The following is a 27,193-nucleotide window of genomic DNA, read 5'->3' as shown; positions in this document are numbered from 1 at the left end:
CATGAGCCAGAATTTTGTTTTTATAATGAGAATCTCTCCGTTTCTCTGCGCCGCCTGATATCTCTAAGCTCCCTCTCACTGACACTATAATTGTTTTGTTAAACAGCAACAGGAGACTGGCGCAAGTCTCCCTTGAAGAAAGCCGTGAAATTCAGAGTCTGCGACCGGGAGCTTTGATCAACCGGCCATGCTACCATGTCTTCAAAGCCTCAGACTTGCGAAACCTGTCTCTGCAGGAGAGTTTCTGCTATTACAAGTTCATCAGCATATGCAGCCTGGACTAAGACATATCTTAATTTATGCCTATTTGGGATTCTGCAACCATAGTGTTGGTGATTCACTGCTTCTAATGTTTCAAGACTTTGATGGGAAGCTCTTTGGTTCCCAGGAAACATTAGTAGCTAAAGCCTGTTTTGTAGTTCAGACCCTTAGGGAATGAAATCAGACAGTTTATGCATGAAGTCATTCAGTTCAAATGGTACAGGCAAATTAATTTGAAGTTTCAGGTTGTGTTGGTTGTTGGTTTGTGGGGTAAGCTCACTATTACTATTAAGTAATTTATGAATAATTTTTGGCTACATTGGTATAAAACTTTTTATACATCAATCTATCTTGACCACAACTTAGTTGGGAAAGCTGGATTTGGATCATACTAATCTCAAGAACTGCATAGCATGTGATCTGAGATGGATACAGTTTGATACTGTTTTTTTTTTAATTAAGACTCCTGGGGTTGGCATTAATCACTGTATCTATTCAACGTGAAAAAAGTACACACTGCTATTAATATTCGCTTTTTTCAAAAGAAGCGACAGACAACACTGGTCAGGCATCTTAATTTGTGCACTGTTCCTGATGACTTTGACTGGAGAACTTCTACTTAATTAAAACCGTTATACACTGAAGTTTTAATTAGGGTGGCCAGTATGTGGCAGTGATATTAAATGTAGCTCCAGCCGCTGGTTCATTATTGAAAATAATTGTTGCTTCCAGAGAGCTGCGACCAGAGCCAGCCAGCCTGCCTTTCTAAATGTGTAACTCGCAGGAAAAAAAGGACAAAAAGGGGTGTGTTAGGATGGAAACAAACGGTCCCAGGTGCTTTGTCGGCAGAGTGGGACGAGTGCCACACCAGCACGGTATAAGATGGGGGTCGGCACACTGCCAATGATCCTGTCACCCTCACGCTGAACTGGGAATAAAATAATCCGTAAGCAAGTGACAGGGCCAGTGCTGTTTTAACGAGCTTAGAGCAACCTTACAGAAGCAGGTTGATGGCTAGCATATAAAAGAACGGTGAGCAGCAAGGAGGGAGAAGGTAATAATGGTTTGAATTAGTACTGCCCGTCCTCCTTCCAGACTCTATGTCAAAACTGATATAATTAGCCACCTCCTCACCCATTTCCTCCCAGAGCCCACCTCCCTGCTTGCTTTTTCCTCTATTTTTACGCACTTTCTTCTGATTAGTGTCACACTAAGGAGGCTATATAGCAGCAATTAGTCGAGCCGCTAAAATGCTTTTAACCTCACAAGCTTTCTCAAAGCATTGGGCCTAATATTAGATTAGGTTAATTGGTGTGCTATTAATTATTATTAATTAATGCTGTTCGCTTTGTGGCCGCATTCTAACCCCTGGGCTATTATGTTCACTGTAAAAGGAACGAGTGCGAAACGAATCCAGATTTATTTCGTCATGTATTTATGTCTCACTCACAGGCAGCGCCCCGCTGATGAGTTCTGGTAATGATGCGACATCGGAGCCTGAAATTGCGGCATGTGTTTCTGGATGTGGGGTGGTGAATGGCGCGGACTTTACCATCAATTCCCAAGACGCATTTGTTTCCCGCATTCCCTGTGGCGAGCCTGTTTGTTATATGTCAGGTTTGTACCTCTTGCTGCTGTGGAGCCAGAACGCTGTTAAGCACTGTACAACGCACATGCATGCAAATCTCACAGTACTGAAACAATCTGTGCTTATCCCATACAAATCCTATGAGGAATTGTAGCGCGCGCCCAGAATGCGATTACACCTCAGACACATGGATGTCAGTGGAGACAACCGATCCACTTGATGACTCTGGCTGAAGTGGCAGCTAAATAAATTACACTAGACGAGAAATAGTCCTTTTGGTTGCTTTCTTGATGTCCCTGTTTTAAATATTTAAAAGCATCACATATGCAAAATATGGGCATATCTGATTCCAGTTTGCATGTCTGCGATCTCAAATCACTGCAGTCGGCTTATCAGATTTCAGTATGCAAGATTGCCTCCAGGGTTGCAGTTTAATCAGACAACCACCCGTTTCGCTTCAGAAGATGGTACTAGTCAACATTTTATGAGCCATAATTTGCAAAAAAAAAAAAAATAATTATATACATTCAGATCGAAGAGTGACTCTCTCGAATGAACCCTTAGAATAATTTGGAGATGGATAGATTAATACGAGCAAGAGGTTATCCTCTAAAAGTGGAACTGAATCTGGTCACAGCACACTGCCTCTCCATTCATCATACTTAATGTTCACAATTCAACAAATATGCCTGCAGTTTAAAATGATTAATTAGATTATTAATCAACGGCAATCAGTGAAAGCTTCATTTGGTGGATTGAATTAATCTTTCAAACAATTAGCTTTTCACAAAACCAATGCATAGCTTGCTTAATGCAGGTAATATAATTTTTTTAATATCCTATTTTTTTATATTTAAGTTGATTTTTTTCAATAAGAGGTCTGATGTAGATAAAGTCTGCAATATATTGGATTTGTTATTGTGTAAGTCATAATTAAACATTCATAATTATTAGATATCAGTTAAAATGGCTAGCACAATATTAGCTTATGTGTCAAGGAAATTTAAGGATACAATAATTGTAAGTATTTATTCCAATTCTTTCTGTTTCATTATGAAAATGCAACTTATTTTTCAGTTATGCATATTGTTTGGGAGAAAATCACTTATGGCAGAGGAAGACCTGAACAACAGACATCAGCTGCAGTCTTGATGTTGACTTAAAGGGTTAGTTCACCCAAAAATGAAAATAATGTCATTTATTACTCACCCTCACCGTAAGACCTTTGTTCATCTTCGGAACACAAATTAAGATATTTTGAGGCCTCTATTGCCAGCAAGTTAATTTACACTTGCAAACGCCCAGAAAGGTACTAAAAACATAGTTCTTGTGAGTACAGTGGTTCTACCTTAATATTATAAAGCGACGAGAATACTTTTTGTGTGCCAAAAGAACAAAATAACGACTTTTCAACAATATCTAGTGATGAGCGATTTCAAAACACTGCTTCGAATCTTTTGTTTCGAATCGCTTGGATAAAACTTTGATGGGATTCTTTGAATATGTCACGTGCATTTCTGTGGTTGATGCAACAACAATAGCTTTGCTGGCCCTTCGCTACTATCATGATAGGTTTCCTTTCTGCTTTGAACAATTGTTCCAGATGTAATGTACTAGCCGTGAGGCCTGTTATCAGAGGTGAGCTACAGGGTGACATATAGAGGAGAATGGAAGAGGTCTAAGCAACCATAAATCAGGAGACTGTCTGGCACAGTTTAACACCCCCTCCCCCTATCGTCTCTAAGCCCGTATTGCGAAGACAAACGTGTCTGATCGAATCTAGCTTCTAGCTGACATGCTCAAGCCCTTTTAATTTCCTTTCTTTGATTGAAATACACAATCTCATCAAGATAGAAGAAGCTTGAAAAGGGCTCATAAATGACAGCAATTAAGGTAAATCACTCTGTATCCAAAATGACTTAGTTGAACATTGATGTGTGGTCTGTGGTGGGTTTTGTGTATGCGTGTGTTGTTCTTTCTGTAATGTAATGAGATTTATAGTTAATGTTATACTGTAAAAGTATAAAAAAAAGAAATTGCAGTCACTGTTAACATGGTTAACAGAGTATCTTTTGCCATAATCGTCAGATAGCCAAGTTGACAATTTGATTTAATAAATTGTATAGCACTGTCCAGTCATGACGTCAGTTTGGTCTATCTGGATCTTCGAAATCTGAAGTTGTTCCTGCAAGTAAAGGGCAGGTCCATTGTCATGATGTATTTTCTTTCTTTTCTGCCAGTATATCTTTTCTCGCTGCTCAGTGGCATTAGAAGTGTCACCACACCAAAAAAGTTCTTGACAGGTTGATAACAATACTTTCTTTCAAACTGCTGTGTCCCCAAAAAAAAAAAAAAAAAAAAAAAATCGTATTCAAAAGGACAAGAGGGGTTTTAACTAAGATAAGGTGTTTAAAAAATGTGAATGGCACAGATGTACTGAATAAGAGAAGGCAATGGGACCCTCCAAAACAACAGCGGGTGAAAGGATGGCAATCCAACTAGAGCATCCAGGGAGTTTTATTCTCAAACTTTTTAATCTGGGTCAGATGTGAGTTCACAAAGTGGATGAGGCAACATCATCTGTTAAAAAATGTGTTTTAATTCTTCCAAAACAACTGGAATGTTCACAGACTGTTTCACTGCTGTATGTTTCTGAGCTCGAAATTTGGCCCCAACCCAGAGTATTCCCCCCTTATCTCTGGTTAGGGTAGTAACCAGGTGAGTGTGAGGAGACAGGGTGGTGGAGGGATGCAGAAAACTGTCGAAGAACATAGGTGATTTGGGTATGTATATATATATATATATATATATATATATATATATATATATATATATATAGACCTCCTCTCATACTGATTGGATAGGCAATTGAACGTGTTCCTCCCGAACTTTGTTAAAGGTGCCCTAGAACTTTTTTTTAAAAGATGTAATATAAGTCTAAGGTGTCCCCTGAATGTGTTTGTGAAGTTTCAGCTCAAAATACCCCATAGATTTTTTTTTATTCATTTTTTAACTGCCTATTTTGGGGCATAATTAGAAATGAGCCGATTCAGGGTGTGTGGCCCTTTAATTCTCGTGCGCCACGCCCCAAGAGCTCACGCTTGCCTTAAACAACATAAAAAAAGTTCACACAGCTAATATAACCCTCAAAATAGATCTTTACAAAGTGTTCGTCATGCAGCATGTCTAATCGCGCAAGTACAGTGTTTATTTTGATGTTTACATTGATTCTGAATGAGTTTGAGGCTGTGCTCCGTGGCTAATGGCTAATGCTACACTGTTGGAGAGATTTATAAAGAATGAAGTTGTGTTTGTGCATTATACAGACTGCAAGTGTTTAAAAATGAAAATAGCGACGGCTCTTGTCTCTGTGAATACAGTAAGAAACGATGGTAACTTTAACCACATTTAACAGTAGATTAGCAACATGCTAACGAAACATTTAGAAAGACAATTTACAAATATCACTAAAAATATCATGTAATTATGGATCATGTCAGTTATTATTGCTCCATCTGCCATTTTTTGTTATTGTCCTTGCTTGCTTACCTAGTCTGATGATTCAGCTGTGCACATCCAGACGTTCTGCCCTTGTCTAATGCCTTTCATAATGTTGGGAACATGGGCTGGCATATGCAAATATTGGGGACGTACACCCCCGACTGTTACGTAACAGTCGGTGTTATGTTGAGATTCGCCTGTTCTTCGGAGGTCTTTTAAACAAATGAGATTTATATAAGAAGGAGGAAACAATGGAGTTTGAGACTCACTGTATGTAATTTCCATGTACTGAACTCTTGTTATTTAACTATGCTGAGGTAAATTCAATTTTTCAATCTAGGGCACCTTTAATAAAACCTCATTTTGTTTCATGCGAGATTTGACGTTGTGTGAACACGCTTTGGATAATATTATTTTGTAAATAAAGTGGTAAATTATGTTTTTTGTACAAAGCACTCGCGTCGCTTCATAAAATACTGAAGTCACATGGAGTACTTTATCGATGTCTTTCCTACCTTTCTCATCCTTGAAAGTGGTAGTTGCATCGGATCTCTACGGAGGGACAGAAACCTCTCGGACTTCATTTGTGTTCCGAAGATGAACGACGGTTTTACATATGTGGAACAACACAAGGGTGAGTAAATAATGACAGAATTTTCATTTTTGGGTGAACTAACCCTTTAAAACAAAAGGGATTGGTGATCTCATCCAAAATATCAATCCAAAATATCATTTAAATTTAATTTATACTTTAATCATTACAATTGTAATATCTAGATAAAAATATAATCCTATTAATGTAGATATTTATGCTCTTTACTTTAAATGTGTTTAATAGAAGGTGTTTTGACAAGATGGTCTCTAGATGAGGTTAAGCTAAAAACAGAATTCGTGCACTACTTCAAAACCACTTTTCAAAATCACTTTTCTAATCCCTTTACTCTATGGGGCACATGATAAAGTATCTCCCAGTAATATAATAAAGAAGCAATTTCTTTGTATATGATGCTTATCTTCTGAATTATCTAAAATGATGCAGTTTTCTCATTTGTTGACAGTGTTGGAATGGAGTGACCGTGTTATTGATCAGTGAGGGAGGCGTGCTGTCTCTTTAAGTCTGTAGTTTTTATTGTGGTTATTTTTTACTTTCATAGGGCAGTTTCGATTTATTTTCTATGCCACAAAACATCCCTTTGTCCTTGAGCTGTTTGCTTAAGCGCTCAATTCTCTCTCTCTCTCGCTCCATCTCAACACCCATTCGACCACAGGAAGAGATTAATTAATGCCCAGCTGACATTTCTGTCTGTTTGTTTGTATTTTTTTTACATTGTAATCTTAACCTGTCCAACGGGAATGCCCATTAGGCCTCTACTGGAGCTGTGGATTTGGCTCTCTGTGCTTCAGGAAGAAAATGCTGTGCATGGAAAATATGGAGCAAACCAAGATGAGTTTCTGAAAATTTGTGTGATGTGCTGCATTCAAAGCTCAGAATTAGAATTTTATATTAGGATGGATAGATGTATATCTAATATAAGATGGATTCCAGACTGTTTCCCCAGGAGCAACGGCATTTAGATTTAAATGAATTTGGCTGCTTTGTCATTGATTTGTTGCCTGGAATTTCATGCTGAAGCAGAGGAATCCACACGGTTTGATGTCCTCTTTTGCGATTCTTTAACTGTCAGTTTTTATGTGCAACTGTTCAGTTACTGTAAGCTTTTTGTTGTTATCTATGCAACCTTTTTGTCTTACTAGAGAACACAGATTGAACATGCTCTCTCTCTTTCTCTCCTCAGCCAAATCAAACTCCAGCAGTGCATAACATTAAGAAACTTTCAAAAGAGTTTCAGAAAGGTCTCTGACTATGCATCTTGAGTCCTGAGTATTGCTTGTGCCAAGAACTTAATACTGCCTTTGTTTGGAATAGAAAACTATTCTTCGGTATCTTCCACTGAAGATGTCAGATGATTGACAGTCTGTTTAACTTGCATCTGATTTAAATAGGCTATGTAACATGTGGCAATGGCCTGTGATTTATTTGACATTATTAGACTGTTTGTTTATCCAAGCTATTGTTTGCATTAGGACAGCCACCAAGCAGATGGGGCAATTGCTAGTCATCTGTTGCTGTGACATTTCTCCATCACAAGGCCCAGCCCAGCTTGTCATAAACAAATATGAATCCTTCTCATTCACTATCTTATATTTTTCTTCCTGAGAAAGTTTAAAATACTTTTTTGTAGGCTATATCACAGACAAATATGATTTGATATCACTAGTTAAATGCACAGGTTTGATGTCTTGATCATGAACAACCTAAACGAACTGGGCCATCTGTTTTTGAATGAGGATCTGCCGACTGACAGTGACTGAAGGAAAGGGGACATGATGTTCTCTCAGTTTGGCACACAGGTCAATTCCACGAGGATATAGTGTAAAAATGACGGCTGACTATACACTTTCAAAATGATGAATATGCATTTGTTTAAGCTACTGTTGCCTTTTTCTATAGCTTAAGATCATTCTGAGAAGTTGACAAATGGAGGATAGAGATTTGTTTAATTTGTGAATGAATTGAGTGAATGATTCAGTGACTCACTATAAAATACAGTAATTTGATTTGTTCAGTGAATCATTGTTTTGAGTTAAAGGGTCATTAATTACTCACCCTCATGTCGATCCAAAGCCATACTAATTAACATAATTTTGATGAAATCCGAGAGTTTTTTTTTTATGTCCCACAAAATTACCACATTCAAGGTCCTGAAAAGTAGTAAAGTCATTGTTAAAATAGTCAACATCACTGCAGTGGTTGAACCGTAATGTTATGAAGTGACGAGAATATTTTTTGTGCGCAAAAACAAAACAAAAATAGTGATTTTATTCAACAATTTCCTCTCTGCCCTGTCATTTTACTTTGAAGATACATTGCAGAGCTTCCATGTTTACGTCCAAATGCCGACTTATTGGCTGGCTCCTGCGTCAGCATCACACGCATGTGTCATGGTGCTCATGTTAAAAGCGTCAGCCAATACTGAGCCGGCATTCGGACGTAAACACAGAAGCGCTGAACTGCATTTACTGCGTCAACTGCATAGGAGACTGACATAGTAGAGAAGAAATTGTTGAGTAAAGTCATTATTTTGGTTTTGTTTTTGCACACAAAAAGTATTCTCGTCACTTCATAACATTATTGTTGAACCACACGTTGACTATTTTAGCGAGGTCTTTACTACTTCTCTGGACCTTGAATGTGGTAATTTCATTGCTTTCTATGAGAGATAAAGAAAACCTCTCGGATTTCATCAAAAATATCTTAATTTGTGCTCCGAAGATGAACGAAAGTCTTGCAGGTTTGGAATGACATGAGGATGACCTAACCCTTTGGGTGAACTAACCTTTTAATCAGTGTTTTTTGAACAAATCACTTGACTAATTGTTTCGGTGACTCGCTCATAAAGCCAGTCATTTGCTACCACTTAATGGTGTAATGATGTAACCTACAGAAATAGTTGCTTCTAGTTTGTCTGGAATATGCACATATATAAATAGAGACAGAGAGAGACATCGACATGCCATTTTAATAAATGTCATTTCTGATTGTTAATGATTCAGAGTTTTGAACAAATCTGTTGAGTGACTGTTGATCTAATGATTCAATGACTCACTCGTAATGCAGAAAGACATTCACTGTTTGGGTGTAACTACTGAAAATAACATACTCTTTTAGTGAACAGAATTAAAAGGTTCAAGTCATCGGTATGAATGAAAAAAAAAAAAACACCACAAAGCGTACAGGGATCCATTGTTCTCATTATAATGGGGCACATCTCTTGCTCATTCCTCGGCAGATCTGAATGCTACAGCAAAGTAGTTTTTCATTTGCCTTTTTCTCTGTGCAAAGTGTACAGCAATTATACAATATTTAAGGCGTGAGATAGACATGTTGAATTGTACTTTCGATTAGTACAGTTGTGATGATCATGCCTTTGAAACGCTGATGTGCTTGCTAATTATAATGAGCTTGGGAGGAAAAAAAACAGCTTTATATTTTAGAGGTAAAGACATTGCAGTCAAAGGAGTTTGCATCTGACAAAATTATAGTTTGTATGTGTAATAAGCTGCCAATGTGCTCCTTTGAATGAACACTAGTGCAATCTGATCCTGTTGGTCTTTAAAGTAATCAAATGTCTTCCTGCACTGCTCAACAAACGTATTAGTTGATTAGTTCATTGATTGGTTGATTGGCTGATTGATTGATTGAAAGATAATATATCGATTGACTGATTTTGCATGTTTAGTCAGAGTAGCAATAGCATTTTTGCTAGCATCAATTGAGCTTCTGCAGTGTCAACATTCTTGGATATTAAATACTTTGAAGTATGAATTCTGATCTTTGCATTCAACTTGTATCCATCCTCAACTCACATGTATCATGAATGTTGATTAGTTTCTTTTCACATGACAGCAGGCTAAAAGGCTCTTGTAGAATTTTAATGATCCTATTAGGCAGTGAAGACGTGGTTGTGGCCCCTCTTTGAAAAGAGAACCTTATCTAACCCATCCATTCATCATCAGAATCAGAATGAGCCTTATTTTATCATCTGTTTAGCTTCAATATGACCAGAATCTAATTTGTTTTGATGTATTCCTTCCTTTACTCTGACTTGTCATGATGACAAAAGGTGGCATAATATTAAATCAGGGCCATTGCTTAAATTCACAGGGCCCAGGACATCCTTAGGCCCAAAGAGCCCCTCCTTGTCAGTCCCATGCAACCTTGAACAGCAAAATGTAATTTATTACATACCCCAGAAAGACAATTAGGTATTCTAAATTTAAATTGTGCAAAATCAGATACGTCTCTCTCTTTGTAAGCGATATACATGCAGGGAGCCGTTAAGACATTTCATTAAAGCTGATGTTAACAGAATTAAGTACGCTAAGTTAACTTTTTCCCTAAAGTGTAGGCTCAGCAGTCTTTTCAAAACGTCAAGTCTAAAGCCGGTAATCATTGGACACCTGTGTAAAGGGAAGTTATTCATCTGAATTAGAACCCTTGATAATCTTCACACTGACGCATCTGGACTTTTCTTGACAGATGTTTCGTTTGTGGCTCGACCGCGCATTTGATTATCCACATGTGAAGGAGAAGCTGTCATCCGCTTGACACCAGCTCTCTCTTTCGTTCTGTCCTTTTTCTCCACACGATCTCCATTAATCTTTTTCCGCCTTCAAACCACTGTCTCCCTTTATGCATCATGTCCCCGCATGCCAGTCACTGTTACATGGTGTATTTCAGTCAACAGATTTGCTCCACCGCTCCTATCCTTCCTAACCTGAGGCTAGTGCCTAATATTTCATATGTCTTTGCATTACATTTCAGGGTTGTGTCCCTTGAAATGTGCATTAAGCTTAAAGCCGTAACTCTGTAATGTGCAGGCTCGTGATTAAGTGATAAGAGCTCTTACAGTCTGTCAGGTGTGCCTTTCCCTATGATGCATGTTTTACCCTTAGCTCCCCTTAGATTATTCACTCATGGAGAGATTTTTTGGCAGCACTGTTTTTTGTACGCTACAAAAAGTTTTGTACTTTAAACACATATACTGTGATATTTAGAGAAGGCACAAAATGGTTTAATAACTGAAAATAATTAAAGGTCAGGTCACATTATTACTGTATTACTGTGCTGACTGAGTACCGTTGATGTGTAACTAGATTTTGTTTCAGATGTTAGGGTGTTGTAGGAGATGGTTTTAAAAAATTTAAAAAAAATTTTTTTTTTTTCAGAGGGCATTGCTTGTTGGTTGGCACTAGCTACTGCAGGTGCTTACTTGTTAGGTTGTTGCTTATTTGCCCTTAAAGGAAAAGTTCACCCAAAAATGAAAATTATCCCATGATTTACTCACCCTCAAGCCATCCTAGGTGTATATGACTATCTTCTTTCAGACGAACACAATCAGAGATTTAAAAATATCCTTACTCCTCCAAGGTTTATAATGGTTGTGAATGGGGGGGCCGTGTTTTGAACTCAAAAATAATGCATCTATCCATAAAAAAAGTAATCCATACGACTCCAGGGGGTTAATAAAGGCCTTCTGAAGCAAAGCTATGCATTTTTGTAAGAAAAATATCCATATATAAAACCTAGAAATTCAAATAACTCGCTTCCGGCAGACGACCATACGCAGAATGCACAAGATGGTTTGGGGCAGAAGAGCAACCTTTGACCTGACGCACAACGGAGGCGCAGATGAAAACAAATCACCAGTCATGGAATACAAGTCTAAAACGATCATTTTTAAAGAGAAATTTCAGAGGATTTCGATATAAGAGAAGAGGAGCTTAAATTTGTTGCACAGCCCTATTTGTTTTAACCGTGAGAGGCATCTAAGCTTACAATACTCCTACATCCTGCGTCATACATCATGAGGATTCAGAGGATTACTCATTTGGCGCAAGTCGACTTGCGCATTCTGCGTACGGTCGTCCACCGGAAGCTAGTTATTTGAAATTATAAAGTTTTAAATATGAATATTTTTATTTCAAAAACGCATCGCTTCGCTTCAGAAGGCCTTTATTAACCCCCTGTAGTCGTATGGATTACTTCTTTTTTTTTATGGGTGGATGGATATTTTAAGCAAGGATATTTTTAAATCTCTGATTGTGTTCGTCTGAAAGAAGATAATCATATACACCTATAGGATGGCTTGAGGGTGAGTAAATCATGGGATCATTTTCATTTTTGGGTGAACTATACCTTTAAGCATTACAGGATGGACCAGACACTTTTAGACACAGCTAATGTTCTATATAAAATAGCTTGCCGCAGGGAAGTTTTTATTTTGTAAGTGTGTGTTATATTGACAGTTATTTTTAATAATGTGCTCTTTGAGGGTGTTAAAGGGAGAATTCACCCAAAAATTAAAATTCTGTCATGATTTATTCACCCTCATATCATTCCAATCCTGTATGACTTTCTTTTTCTGTGGAACACGAGAAGATATTTTGAATGTTGGTAACCAAACCGTTTTGGTTGTCATTGATTTTTGTTGTATGGACACACACACACACAATGGAATTCTTAAAATATTTTTTCATTTACTTGCTGGTGTATAGTCCATTGTTCACTAGATACAAGTACAATTTGATTTCTTCAGATAAATAGTTCTATCTGACCTCCAAACGGAAAGCAGATGCATAATTTCAATACATCCATACATTCTCCAAACTTGTCCTGTATGGTCGCGGGCACAAGTGAAATTATGTTAAAGCATTAAAAGATAATGCTAAATTATTGGCGCTTAACTTAATGGAGTAAGCGTTCGCATCAAAACAAGAACGTCTGAACCCCTACCTGTCTCTCTCTTACTGTTTTACAGAAAAATGAAGGAAAATTTGTTAATCTAAAATATTACACCACAAACTACTTAAAGGGTTAGTTCACCCAAGATTGATTTTATTATACACACTGATTCATTTATGCTCCGATGCTTCATGAAGAAGTGTTTTGAAATCGGCCATCACTAAATAAGTCGTTATTTTGTTTTTTTGGTGCTCAAAAAATATTCTCGCTTTATAATATTAATATTGAACCACTGTACTCACAGGAACCGACTTAAATATGTTTTTAGTACCTTTATGGATCTTGAGAGAGGAAGTGTCCATTGCTCCCTATGGAGGCCTCACGGAGCTATCAAATTTCAACTAAAATATCTTAATTTCTGAAGATTAACGAAGGTCTTACGGGTGTGGAACGGCATGAGGGTAAGTAATAAATGACAGAATTTTCATTTTTGGGTGAACTAACCCTTTAAGTATGAATGTATAATGAGGAAAAATTTGTACATTACAACTGTGAAAAGGAAAGTTTCTAATCATGTTTATTTTCTATGTACTTTTTTTATTTAAGTGATGAATTTAAATCTGTCTTGTTTTGATGACCATTCTGGAGTCTAACATTTGATATCTTTGTCAAACATTAGCTTTGTTGTTTCTAGCTAGCAGGGTAGCTTGTCACGGGGTGGTACCCCTGACAGCAACATAGTGTCAGCCCAGATCCGGCCCACATCTGATCCGTGTGTAATCCACATGTACCAGATCTGGGCCACACTATGTTGGCTGTCTGGGACAGACGGGGGCAATTGTAACACTGTGTTACAATTGCCCCAGACACCATCAAAATAGCGTCCAGCTTAGTAAAGGCATCACAATAGATTATTTTTTTCCAATAATATAAGAAAAGTGTTTTTCCCTCTCGATCTGGGGATCCATTTTACTGAGTAGGCCCTGTACACTCTCTCACAGCATGCCTAGGTTCAGACCAATGAAAACAGCAAGGGGAGTTAATTAATTGTTCTGGATAATATGGATATTGTGGAGATTAAATTGTTTTAGCTATATCCATATTCTCTGGAGTTTATTGTGGTCACTGGTGAAGGTATTACATGTGTTGTTACAATTGCCCCCATATGTTGTTAGAATCACCCCGCATATGGGTGCAGATGTAACATTTAACTTGTAATGTTTCAATCAATTTTGTGACTCTAACATTGCTTGTAAAAACATTTGGTTACTGTTAACAAGTAGAACACAGATACTAATTTACTGACATAAAAAATTGTATCCAAATATTTCAAAAGGTTATTGAGTAATGACAACATTACCAAAACATGTTACAATTTCCCCCGGTCTCCCCCTACTAAGAAAAAAAAAATGATTTTTTTTTTTAAATTTTATTATTAATTATTAATTATTGACGTGTTATTATCATTTTTTCCAAAAGAAAACTTGCCAAGTAAAAAAAAAAAAAAAAAAAAAAAAAGAAGGCAAAGGTCTTAGCTGGACGATGGTGCCCCCGCAAACCCCCACCCCCCATCCGGGAGGTATACAAGTTCTCCTCGCGCTTACCGCGCATCAGTCCGCTGTGTTCAGCGCTGAGAGCGCACGGCACCTCTTTTCTGACAGAACACGCACAGATCTCACAGCGGCTTCGGATTAGAACTGAACGAAGGCGTTTGACTTTTGGTCTTTTGGGAGTGAATGCTTCCACATCTTTCAGGCAGCTTTGGTAAATTGTGATGAGCACAATGAATGACATTTCGCTTGGAGACAGAGATCCCTGAGGAAACAAACTGTCCTGCACTCTGTTGTATGTGATATGTGTTTCACGTGTTTACGCACCACAGTGAGGTAGTTTGACTGACACGCGTTCCCACGGACCGTTAAATGCCCGGGATCCGGTTTTGGGTGATCTATACGGTGGATGCGGCGGAAAGAAAGACCGTTCTGTGATCACCGGGAGCGGGGACAATATGAAGTCTCTCAGAAAGTGGAATTCCGTCCGGACCATTTGGATTATTTATACAGAGATGATTCTTTTTCCAGTTCTTTGGTTTTTATCTCAAACTCGGGCGGCCCCGTCTATAACAGCCGAGCAGATGGATATGGGGGTGGTAGGTGCTCTTTCAAGCCTGTCTTCCGACTAATAATTATCGTTTAGGGAAAAGGCGTGAAAGAAAAACCTGTGGCCTGTGGGTATAGATAATTACACGTATTAGACACGTCTATGGGATTGAAATTGTATTCGCACTTAGACTCCCACACGTCTGAATGGACACACAGATGGGAGTATGGATTTACTTCATTAATGTCTTCACAGAAGTCAAGTTTCACCCGCGCCGATTCAGCAGAACCAAATCGTGCGTGAGTGTCTAAAAGAAATAGTTCAGGCACAAATGAAAATCCTGTCATCGTTAACTCAACATCATTTTGATCCAGACCTGTATGACTTTCTGTCGCACACAGAAGACTGACGCCCTCGGTCACCATTCGCTTTCATTTAATTTTTCTTTCCATAGCTACAATGAAATTGTATGGTGATTCTGAGACTGTCATTTCCTTTTATGTAACGTTACCGCTGAAGAAAATGTCACATACTGGTTTGGAATAAAACGAGGAATGATGACAGAATAGGTGAACTATCCCTTTAAATATCGAGCCGCTCACTTGTGGGGAACATTCGTTACCTTATTATGTGTGGTCTATCATACATAAACACCGTTTATCTCATTCACACAGTCACGAACGCTAATATTCCTCAATAAGACCGACGAGAAGGGTGCTGGTTGTATTTCTGCAAAACGTAGGCTATTTTATATATCCTGATACAATACTAACTGAAGAATGTCAGTGTGTAAACTTTATCCACCCAGATGGCGGGTTGTAGTTGTCGCGCATGTTAGACACTATTTTTGTGTTCGTCTGTCTTGAGCCATAATCAACCTCTTCCTAGGTAGCCTACTTTTTCCCGCAAACACACTTTGATGCTCCGCGAGGTTTCAGAAATATTGTTGGCGTGACATTTTCACGCGCACTGAGATTTGGAGAGAGCGTGAACTGTGCACATTTGTTCGTTTGAAAGAGAAGTTGACTAAGAAATATATAGAAATGTACTCTTATTGAATACGTTTTGGTGGGTGATCAGGTAATTTGGCCGCTGCTCAAACTACATTGAAGTGTTTGTACTTTGTACTGAGGTAATTCCATCAGAAATGTTAAATCAGGGTAGCAACAATGAGGTAAGGCCATTTCATCCTTTCCTATTCATCTATGAAATGGGCATTTGCCTATTTTTTTGAGGATGCAGCTTGTGTAGAAAACCAAAACATTTTTAACAACTAAGCAGATCTGTGTATGATGGATTATTCTAGTGGTACAGTTTTCATTTTGTATATAGATAAGGTTTTTTTTTTTTTTTTAAATGAACCAAGCAAAATTTCAATTTAGCAGTTTCAAGCATGTTTCGAGCAATTTAATAAAGAATAGTCTGGAGAATGTGCAATTCAGTTTGACTGATGTTATATAGACATGCATAGACAAGAACATTAATAGACATGCTTAAAAATTATAAATGAAATCTTGTTTTTCTTTTTTAGTTTACAATTTATTTTGGTTCAAATATCCCAGGTGGTCTGTGTCCCGTGCCTTTGAATGGGCATGGGATTGTGATCTTATATTTATATTCGCATGCCCATGTTGCGTGGATATACATCAATAGATGCATGTAAATTCATTTAACAAGAGTACTCCAGTACTTGCTTGTTAAGTTGTTCTGTTGTATATTTGATTTTCTTTTCAAAGAAATTGATTTTCCCAGTCAATATCCTTTTATCTTTCATATCCAGTAACTTTCCAAGAAGCTTTCTTGGCATGAACATAAAGATGCTGCTAAAAGTTTCTACTAGAAGAGGTTATTTATTCCCCCCTCCTTTAAATAACCCCTTGTAGTAGAAACTTTTGACCACTGATCAATACCCGTAAATACATGTGGTCAGATCCCTTGATTTAAATAACTTCTTGTAGTACAAAACTTTCAGCAGTGTCTAATAAGTTTTCATTTAAACTTGCAAATGAATGGCAGCGAGTTTAAAGGCTCTGTAAGAACCACCTTTTTTAATAACCCTCACAAATCTGACGCTACTGAGCAGTTGGTCCGTGCATATAATGAGGCTGTTGATGTCTGCCAGCGTGTGACACTGCATGTCATCAAACCTCTGATCATTAAATGTGGCATAGATGCTCTGCAAAGGATCTCTGATGGGTTACAGCTCGCTGTGACAGCAGCTGATAATAACACGACACTTACAGAAAGACACTTCTTTCAAATGACATCTCCCACCCCACCCTTTCTTGCAGTGTCCATGTGACGAAACCACAACCATATCACTGTTGTTATTAACTTGGCACCCCAGACCACTCATGCTTGAATGAAGACTTAGGGTGTCATGTCCACCTCAAGGGAGGCTGGCTGTGGCTCTGTGGTTACTGGCACTTACTGTATGCTTTTAGAGATCTAAAAGCCATGGGTGATGGCACAGATGGCAAAGTATTGTGTTAAGTAAGAGTGTTGTGATGGAGCAGATGGGAGTGTGGCATGATGATTGGTTTTAAGACTGTTGCTCGGTCTGTACAGAATGGGTCAATAATGACTGCAAACCCCATGTGACACAGTGGACCTCTGTCAGCCTCCCTCCTCTTGAATAGTGCATCTCTTAGAACTACATAATTATAAAAATGTAAACTATGTAAATGTCCAAGTCACATTTCATCATTTTGCATGATGAAAATGTAATCTACTATTAGGATTTTTTTAGCATATTTTTGCATGGTAAGGCTATATTTAAGCATGCTTTATCTGTCAGTTCTCATTACTGTAATGTGTTGTCTTTCTGATTTTTTAATGAACGTTCTCATTACAGTAACAGGTATTGTTTTTAAATTACAGATACAGGTTAAAATGCTTTTTTTGCAAAAATTATTAGAATTTAATAGCTTTTTAGAATTAAAATCTAATTTATTTATTTATTTATTTTTTATGAATTAAAGGCACTACAGTGACAGTCATATGTGTGTGTATATTATGCATATATTTTCTGCCAGTTCTCATTACTGGTACTTTTTTGAATGATTATTTTTATATGATTGTTATTTTTCATTTTTCATTAGTAGTCATTTTACTGTATTACAGCCAGGTTACAAATTTTCTGTTTACTTATATGTTAAAACAGTATCAGTAAAGTAAGAGTTTGAATTTTTAGAATTAAACTAAATAATTTTTTAACTAAATTACTTAATTAAAAAGACACTACAACAAATTCTACCATTTATAAACAGCAGGGGTGTGACGATACATTTGGTTCATGAGACACATGATATTGGGTTCACGAGAACAAGACAAGACAATATTTTTAAGAAATACTATATTTAAGAAATCCTCAATAACAAAATATGAGACAGAACATTTTTATTCAACTGAAAGTCAAAAAATTGTACATTTTACTTATCAATGAACTAATCTAGGGCTGTCACTAACAATTATTTTGGTAATTGAGTAATTGGTCAATTATTTTGATAGTTAAAGGATTAGTTCACTTTCAAATAAAATTTTCCTGATAATTTACTCACCCCCATGTCATCCAAGATGTTCATGTCTTTGTTTCTTCAGTCGAAAAGAAATTAAGGTTTTTGATGAAAACATTCCAGGATTTTTCTCCATATAGTGGACTTCAATGGCCTCCAAATGGTTGAAGGTCAAAATTACAGTTTCAGTGCAGCTTCAAAGGGCTTTAAACGATACCAGACGAGGAATAAGGGTCTTATCTAGCGAAACCATCACTCATTTTCTAAAACCAAAAAAAAAAAAAAAAAAAAAAAATTGTACATTTGAACCATAAATGCTCATCTTCAACTAGATCTCTTCTTCTTCTCTATTAGAATTCTGGCAGTGTAGACACTGCTATGTGTATAACTGCCCTCCTCAGGTCATAGTTTGAACTAAATTGTCATATACAATATGCTAGTGCAAGTATATAACAATTAGTTCAAACTTTGACCTGAGGAGGGCAGGCTTTCTTAGCTAAAGTAGATAACTCCAGCAGTCGCGCGCACACGCAAAAGGACAACCAATGTTTCAGTATGTAAGACGTATATAGTGTACAAGGACTTGCAGGAGTTGAAATTATAAATCCTTGATTGCTTTTAGTCAGCTTTGACAAAACTTCCCTCAGCAAGCGCATCTTTTTGAAGTGACTAAGCCTTGTCACCTGACCTGAATACGGCACACTGATTCGCTAAAACTGACTTATCTGTACACAAACAACAATGGCGCTTGTCGGTTTCTGCTGTAAAACATGAACTCATGATGCCTTGACAGTGGACAATACCGGCTTTTCTGACAAAACGGATTTATGGTTCCGAACGTGCTATATGTGGAGAATAACGCACAGCAGTTCATTTTTTTTAAAAGTGGCGTTTATCGGTTTTTGCAAATGAACTCTTCATACATATATATATATATATATATATATATATATATATATATAGTTCGTCATGGCAGTCGAGCAAATCCACCATATTTTTACAAATACTACTGTTGTTATTTCACGAAATGTAGTTTTAAGAGTTTTTTAGACAAGAATGTAGTTATTTAGACCTCAAATATGTGGCTCATATATAAACATAGCGCCTATTTTACAATTTGTTTAGACGCTTTCGGAGATTTGAACTTCTGGCTGTCAGCGGCCATTCGGCACTCATGTACCCACCCAGAACAGCTTCGTCTCGGCCAGTCTTTCTGGATTTTTCTATATCAAATAGGTAATCTTTGGTCTTATTAATCTATTACTTGTTCCAGAGCAAATCGTTAAGGGGAAAATGAAGTTTCATAACTTTATGTGGTTGTATTTAACTTAAATCCTGTACTAGGTGCTGCTTTTGTATGCTTTTGCATTTGTGTGCAATATATAACATATGTATATACAGCACAAAATTTTTAATCGTGATTGTTTTTTTCACCTCTTTTTGAGAATTGGCAAAATAGGTCAAATCAGTAAGATTCTATGAGATGTGTTCCCTTCTTCTTTGTGTAACATGCAGCAAAGGTGTTTTTCTCACCTTTTTCTCGCATTGCAGGTTACATTCTGTTTTGAAAACCTCTGAGTCGAACTAGTTTAATGTCTTTAACGAGAGCACCAGCTGATCCCATCAACAGATGCATATCGCAGCGCATGAGCTCTACTGCCTGCCACCCTCACCCGTGGCATACTCATTATAGTACACATCACATATTAGCTTACAAGCTCTGAGTGGCACATCCTCAACTGAGCCAAAGAGAGTCAGCCACCGCGGCTGTCATGAGCCTGTCTATCATTCACAATGTCAGTGTGACCAATGTGCTCACTCACTGGCTCTCACTTCTAATTACCCAAAAAGACTTCAGCATGAGTGAGGCAGGCCAGCAATTGACATCCAAAGCAAGGAGGCTGAGAGCCAACACAGGCCCACAGAAGAGTAATCAAGAGAAAGGGATGAGTATAAGAGCACAGCCTTGGAGACTGAAAAGGACCACAGCATTTAGAGAACTGGTAAACATTAAATCAATAGCATTTCTCTTTGGCTAAGATAGACCTGTCTCTGGAATAATGTACTGTGGATTGATTTGCAGCTTCAATGGATCAGGTGATTTTTCTGGAAAAAACTCCCATTAATTGTACCTGTCAGCCGAAATCGGCTCCCTTGTGCATGTCCTCAGGGCTAAGACAGAGATATAACAATGCAACAGGATGCAGTAATTGTTCGGGGCCTATAGTTTGGTGCATGTCCTACTTTCGGCTGTTGTTCTGGATTCTCATGACCTTGAGTCCATTGCCAGGCATCTGGAGTTTGGGATTTGGGACGAGGAGATTATTTCAGGAACGAGGTCTGTGGAGAGGTGGCGGAGGTGTTGATGAGAATAGATTTGGCACAGTGAGGCAGGAGAGTATGATGTGTAGAATTAAGCACCTGCTAAAACTGCATTATGAATTTTTTTAGTCATTTTTGAAATGATATTAGGCTGCCTAATTAGATTTTCTCACAACCTGGAAACCAAGGTGCACAATACAGCGGAAATTTTTGGTTGAAGGTTTGGGAGTCGGAGTAGCTGCCCAACAACAACAACACTGATGTATTGTATCTTTGTCCCAAGCTATCACACTGTTTTGATTGTGTCCAGCTCAGAATAGAGAAAAGCACCAGGGAGGAATAGAAAAAGAAAAAGAGGCTCATCACTCTCTTCTCACTCCTATATTGTAGCCCATTCAGAAGAATCCCTGGATGGTGTCTGTAGATATATAGAGTGTCAGATAGACAGACCTTTAAGTAGCCTCAGATGCTGTTTCTCATTGGCACCCAGTGCGGCTCATCTTCCTGAGATGACAAATACCTTGCAGGGCTTGTGCTTCTTCCTGACCCTGTAGCCTATCTAGTTGACATGAGCAGCAATCTGGATGCAGGGTCAGTAACATGGTTAGTGCTCTGTAATGAAATCCATCCCTGGTAGCAAACATGTGCAATCCAAATGGCTTTGGTAAAAGCTTGTATACATTGTCCTTACTGACTCTGGCATTTGAACAGGGGCATAGCAATCATTTAGAAAGCTGCTGTTCATAACTTTTTTTGGTTAAACATTATCCAAAGTCAACTTTTGAGCAAGTGCATAACCAGCAAGTGTTCAAAACCATCTCCTTACCTTAGCCCAATTCACAACGGTAAGCTTGTAATAATGTTTTCTAATCCGAGTGGTACTGGTAGGTTTTCGTGGGAAATTCGAGCATGCCCCCATTTGTATTTGTGTCGTTATGTCATGTCTGTTTACATAAAGGAGTCCCAGCTAGTAGGCTATATAATGTGAGGATGCTGCAGGTTTCTCCCAGCATCTGGAATAATTAAACTTATCATTTTGAAGGCGGATTGCATGGTATGACAAATGGACAATTAGAGATTAGACTGTACAGAAATTTAAATCTACAGGTAACGCTAATACACACCAAATACACGTAGTCACGCAATGCTGATGTTGTTAACATGAACAATTTGAGAACAAAGTATAAGAATAAGAATAATTTGCATGGTTTGATGTAGAGTTGTCAAAACTACTGACTTTGGTACCTAGTCGGTACTGAAATTTAAAAAAAATTTAAAGACGCTTTAAACGCTGTTGAGCGGATTCGTAAAAACCTCTGATTGGCCACTGTGTTCACAGCTCATCGTATATGTCTGCGATTTGCTTCAAAGATGAATGCTGTAAAAACGTTGCAAATAATCATCATAGAAGCTCTTCACCAGTCGCTTACACAGATATACACGGAAGCATTTGAAAGCATGCATCTATTGTGGACCAGTCCGTTGATAGACGCCTGCTTTCAAACGCTCCCGCTTTCAAAACTCTTTCAAACACTTCTGTGTGCTTTCAAACGCTGCCGTGAGTTGATCATTGTAGCCAATCACAGACATATCCGATGAGCGCGTCAACACAATGGCCAATCAGAGGTGTTCACGAATCCGCTCAACAGCGCTCAAACAAAGCGTCACATTTTTTAAATTTCAGTACCGATAGGTACCGAAGTTGGTACTTTTGACAACTCTAGTTTGATGTGATATGAGCTAAGCAATCGTTAGATTTAATCACCATTGGCAGCTTGGTTTATTGTAATGCTTTTTTTTCCTCAGTTGTCAGAACAAAAGTGGCAGATTTGTTACTTAATTGTTCAGATGACATTCTCCAGTGAAAATTCTTATTTTCGTCATAGTTCCAAGACTACAATCTCTGATTCTGAAGTACCTGTATAGTATCCACCAGTGCGGTGACTGACAGCCACATATTCTCCTCAAAACTTTAAATTCATCCGCGCCGAGGAGCCGTGCCAACGCACAACCCATGTAAAGATGATAATTCCGCAAATAACTGCAATTGCAGGTTTCGAACTGAGATGGCGACAAAGAGGCAAAACTTACGAACTAAAGCTTTAACACTTTTTGAAAAGGAAATAAAAGGTGAGAACCCTATATCTAATATATAACAGATTAATAGCATATTTTATGCATTTCTGCCTGATTTAACATATGAATATTGAAATATGTATACTGAAGTGTGCACGCAACTTGTTCAACATGTACACTGGCAAAAAATAGCTAGTCCTCTGTGCACGGTAATGATGTATTTTTGCTATGGGCCCTCTGAACATTACAGGCCAGGGTAGTGATTATACTGAAAGCCTCAATGGATAAACCTCAGGAAACATAGTGGCCTGTAATAAGTTAAATGCATGAGGGAATGAAAAGAGCGGGACCCTACACCAGCAGCTAGCTCTCAGTAGTAACAGATTAAACTGTGTGGTAAAGGAAGTAAGAAGGACATACTTAGCTGCATGCAATATTACGTGCTTTCCATTGGATCACACCGATTGCAGCACTTCAGAACTAATGCTCCAGTCCAAATCTCTAAAGAAAACCCCAAATCATCTCCATCTGCAACACTGGTCTTATTTTAGCCAAAGGGTACCCCTATCTTCCCCTGGCAGGCTGAGATCAAGGGCGTCTATGCTTGTCCAAACAAACGACTGGATCTTATAATTATGTTGGTTTTGTGTTGGGTTGGCGTGCTCCTTTGCAGCTCAAAGTAACCCACAAATCTATCGAGAAACAGGCGACCATAAAGCACCATCCAATAATAGCCCAGCAACAACAGAGCCTGTCTTAAATTGCTTGCAGAATTGTTTAAACAGTTGCTGTGAAGTTTGTAAGAGAGTTGTTTTCTATTTATTTAGCTCAACAGCCATCCCCACCATAAACAAGTCAGCAAAAGGCCAAGTGATTTTAAAAAGCACCATGTAGATTTTGGTGACAACCCCATGATGGCCTCTACTAAGCCTGTTCATTTTCCAGGTCTTCAGAGGCACGCAGCAGGTGCTCCTGTGGTTTTTCTCTCATTTGCATTTTTTTTCCAGTTCCTAACGAGATGACAGAACAAGCTCGGAGTAAGGTGGAAGAAAGGCCTTTTCAGATGCAAGGAGTGCCAGTGAAATCATTTTGCAAGAGTAAAAGCTTTTGATGTGCGAAAAAAAAAAAGATTCAAGACGCTGTAAAGTTTAAATGACACGGCTCTTTCCCTGTCTTGTCCCTGTGAAAATGGCAGAGAGAAAGAAATGTATATTTGAGCCTAGCCAGGCTTTTCTGTTTAGATAGACTTGGACATTAGACTTGAAGATTTAGAGAGAATCAAGATGCATGACCTCGCCATGGTCAAATAGATAAGAAAGGCAGTATAATAAGGTATTCTGTCGGTTTCACCAAAAAATTGATGACTTGCCGCAGTATTTGAATTTTTCCACAGTTAAAAAAATGAAATATCAGCATTGTTAGATTTAATAAATGAAGCTTTCATTGAAATTACCTCATGAATACTCACATTTTCAGGGAAAAACTGAATTAAGGTGCAGGCACAGCATGATTTATTGATTTCAATGGGGATTGTGCATCACAAAAACATAAAAGAAAAATACAAAGGTTTGTGACGCTCTCTCATGCAACCTAAGTTGAGTTTTGCTGCAACACACTCTAGTCTATTGCCATCCCTCAAAGTAATGTACTTTTATTAAATGGAGTTGGTTCTTGTTTATCAATTATATTTTGTCTTTATTTTGACAAGACAATTGAGGGAGAGACAGGAAGCGATTTTTTTTTAGCAGGCCTTTCCTTTGGAGAGATTAGGCTTAGTTAGATTTAGGTAAATAACTATACAGCATTCATTTTATATCAGTACTGTCCATTTTATGTCAGTGCCGGGTTGTGTAGTAAGGAGTGCGGCTTTATCCATCATCATTTGCCCTTGAGCAAGGCTCAAGGAGGAATTAATGAGTGTACTGTACAGTCTTTTTAGGATAAAAGCTAAGTAACCACTTTACTGCTCAACTTTCATTAGGCAGAAGTTGAACATGTGAGTTATATAAAATGATCACCTTCATATGTCATTTATTACAAACCTTTAGTTGAATTTACTTGGATCAAGTGAATGCAATTTAATGAAAGCATGGCCATCGTAGTTGTGGAGAATGTGGCATTTTGATGTAAATCTGACATCTAATATTTTTAAAAGCAGAGTGAAGGATTAAATTGCTAAATAGCACAACAGTGACTGCCCACTTTTTAAGCAGCCTTGGTTCCGGAATGTTTTTTTGTCACGTTTATTTCCATAAACATTTTAAAAAAGAGACATTCAACAATGAGTTCTAAGCCATGAACTGAACAAACCCAGTCCCCGATGAATCACAGCAGTACAGATTTTGTTTTACACAAAAGTATTTGAAGTGTATTGGAAAACATTTAGATATACTCCTATATACAAGTAGTTAGAGAGTGTAGGTAGACTGACGTATCATTCGCAATTCAAACAAACAGACAAACAGCATACAGTATATCATTGCTTAATCTCAGAGCTCATGGTAGGTTTGTCTTGAAAAGTTTATATTATTGTTAAAAATCAATTTTTCTATAAAAAAATTGAGGCTCCTAACATTTGTGTTCTAGTGAGATATTAGGCAAGTTTCACACCATGCATTGTTCTTGATCAAAATTTACCTGATTAACATGAAAAAATAACAAATTTCACCATAAAATCATGTAAGTGAGGTGTTTCACAATCACCATATGACATTCAGCGCTGTGAAAAAATAAATAAAATACACGAAAACACGTCACTGCCAGTTTTTCCCAAACTTCAATAGTCTGTAACTGTCACCCATCTTTTTGACAATAGACGTGAAAATGCACTATCCAAACTTACAGTCAAACCAAAACTTATTCAGACACCTTGAACATTTTATTAATTAATACAGTTTATTCACTATATTTTTAAAAAAATGGTAATAAAATATGAAGATCTCAGAGTTAAACTGTGTCAGAAAAAAAAAATCTTAATTATGTCAGATAACACTGAAGCGAAACATGTTCAGGTCAAAGTGTCTGAATAATTTTTGGTTTTTATCAATTTTATTGGTAGTCCACTGTATGAAGATGAAGAATTTTTGGGTATAATATGTCACAGTTTACTTAATTTTGCTATCCTCACTTATAAATGAACTATAGTGTCCTGCACCCACTAGTAGAATTATATCAAAAATGTCTGAATAATTTTTGGTTTGACTGTAAATAGTTGTAATTCAAGAATGCTTTGCAATATAGACTTTGGTCTGTAAAAGCACGGTAAAAAATAAAAGTGCAAAAGTTAGGAAAGTTTAAATTTACTGAAAATCAAATGTACTATACTAAACATTTTTTATGTTGTATAAAATATATATTTTACAAAATAATGTTTATTGTAAAATTACTATAAAATCAAAGCTATATGTCGAACCAAGTTGTGTTCCAAATTTAAAGTTGATTTTCAAAAATTGAATTATTTTTTATACATTTTCCTGTAACAAAGCAATACATTTCTGTCCAAATATCACATGTCAAGATTAGAAAAGGTTTAGATTATAAAGTAGTTAAAAAAAAAAATTGTAATATGAAACCTGACACTGCCCACTAGGGAAGAGCTCGCTAAAATAAAGTACCGTTTCTATGTGAACGCAATGTCCAATTTCAAAAATGGTTTTCACAGCAATTTTGAGTTGGTAAGCTTTTGATTGGCCTAATTTATGATGATTACTAAAATCTGTGATATTAAAAAAGGTGATAAATTAAATGAGTGGCAAGCATCCCGCTAGCGGGACGTGACAGTTAAAGGGTTAAATGATTAAAACTAGAGGCATATCTTAACTTTAAGATTACTTTTATCATATAAACTACCTATATACAGTACGTTATATGCATATGTGTGTGTGACAGAGGAGAACACGGTTGCATCATTGCAGAGTATGCTGCCCATCATAAATCAAAGCACATGGCAGACAGTGGTCGGAGGAGAACACTGAAAATTGGATGGAAAGTTTGATACTTGTCTTTACTTTAATACCTTTCTGGACCTCAAAATGACCTCAAAGTGAAATGACGTTGCTGCCTATGTTTGGTTCAGAAACCCTCAGATTTCATCAAGAATATCGTAAATTTGGGACGACATGAGGGTGAGTACTTAATGACATAAAGTTCATTTTTGGGTGAACTAACCCATTAAGTACAATAAAAGACACTGGCAGTTTCATGGCAGAAGTGAAACTTTGGTTTAACAGTGCATTTTCATGGCACAGTAACTCCAGAAGAGGTGTTAAGAACTATAAAGCTTTTTGGCCTTTGGTTGACCTTTCCACAGCATCTGATATGGTGAACAGGGGACTGCTGTAGGGGTTTCTGCTGAAACTTTGTTGTCTTAGTTCAGTGATGAGTCACTTCCAGATGAGTCAGGTCTGCATACTGGCATCTTTGTTATTAAGACTGTGTATTGCATAACGTGCCCCAAGGATCCCGAAGACAGTAGGGGAGATTTGAACTTTAGGCTGGATGAGAACATCTTCACCATCATGATGT

At 37.5% G+C, this 27,193-nt stretch overlaps 1 protein-coding gene across 3 annotated transcripts in view; it reads left to right on the top strand.

The window, feature by feature from the left end:
- mmp17a (matrix metallopeptidase 17a) overlaps positions 1 to 27,193 on the top strand; it is a 140,271-nt gene that overhangs the window by 21,796 nt on the left and 91,282 nt on the right. Inside the window, exon 2 of one of the 3 annotated variants that reach the window (XM_048166209.1) lies at positions 1,714 to 1,878. The exons of 1 other annotated variant lie outside the window; for it this stretch is intronic. In XM_048166209.1, the coding sequence (XP_048022166.1) occupies positions 1,798 to 1,878 (81 nt within the window). In that variant the 5' untranslated portion in view covers positions 1,714 to 1,797. Of the gene's footprint in view, positions 1 to 1,713; positions 1,879 to 14,198; positions 14,806 to 27,193 lie in introns of those variants that run through there. One more of the 3 variants, XM_048166208.1, reaches the window with a different exon arrangement.

Source organism: Megalobrama amblycephala, linkage group LG18, assembly GCF_018812025.1.
Source record: "Megalobrama amblycephala isolate DHTTF-2021 linkage group LG18, ASM1881202v1, whole genome shotgun sequence".
Classification (NCBI taxonomy): Eukaryota; Metazoa; Chordata; class Actinopteri; order Cypriniformes; family Xenocyprididae; genus Megalobrama; species Megalobrama amblycephala.
This window is presented reverse-complemented; position numbering and strand designations above follow the sequence as displayed.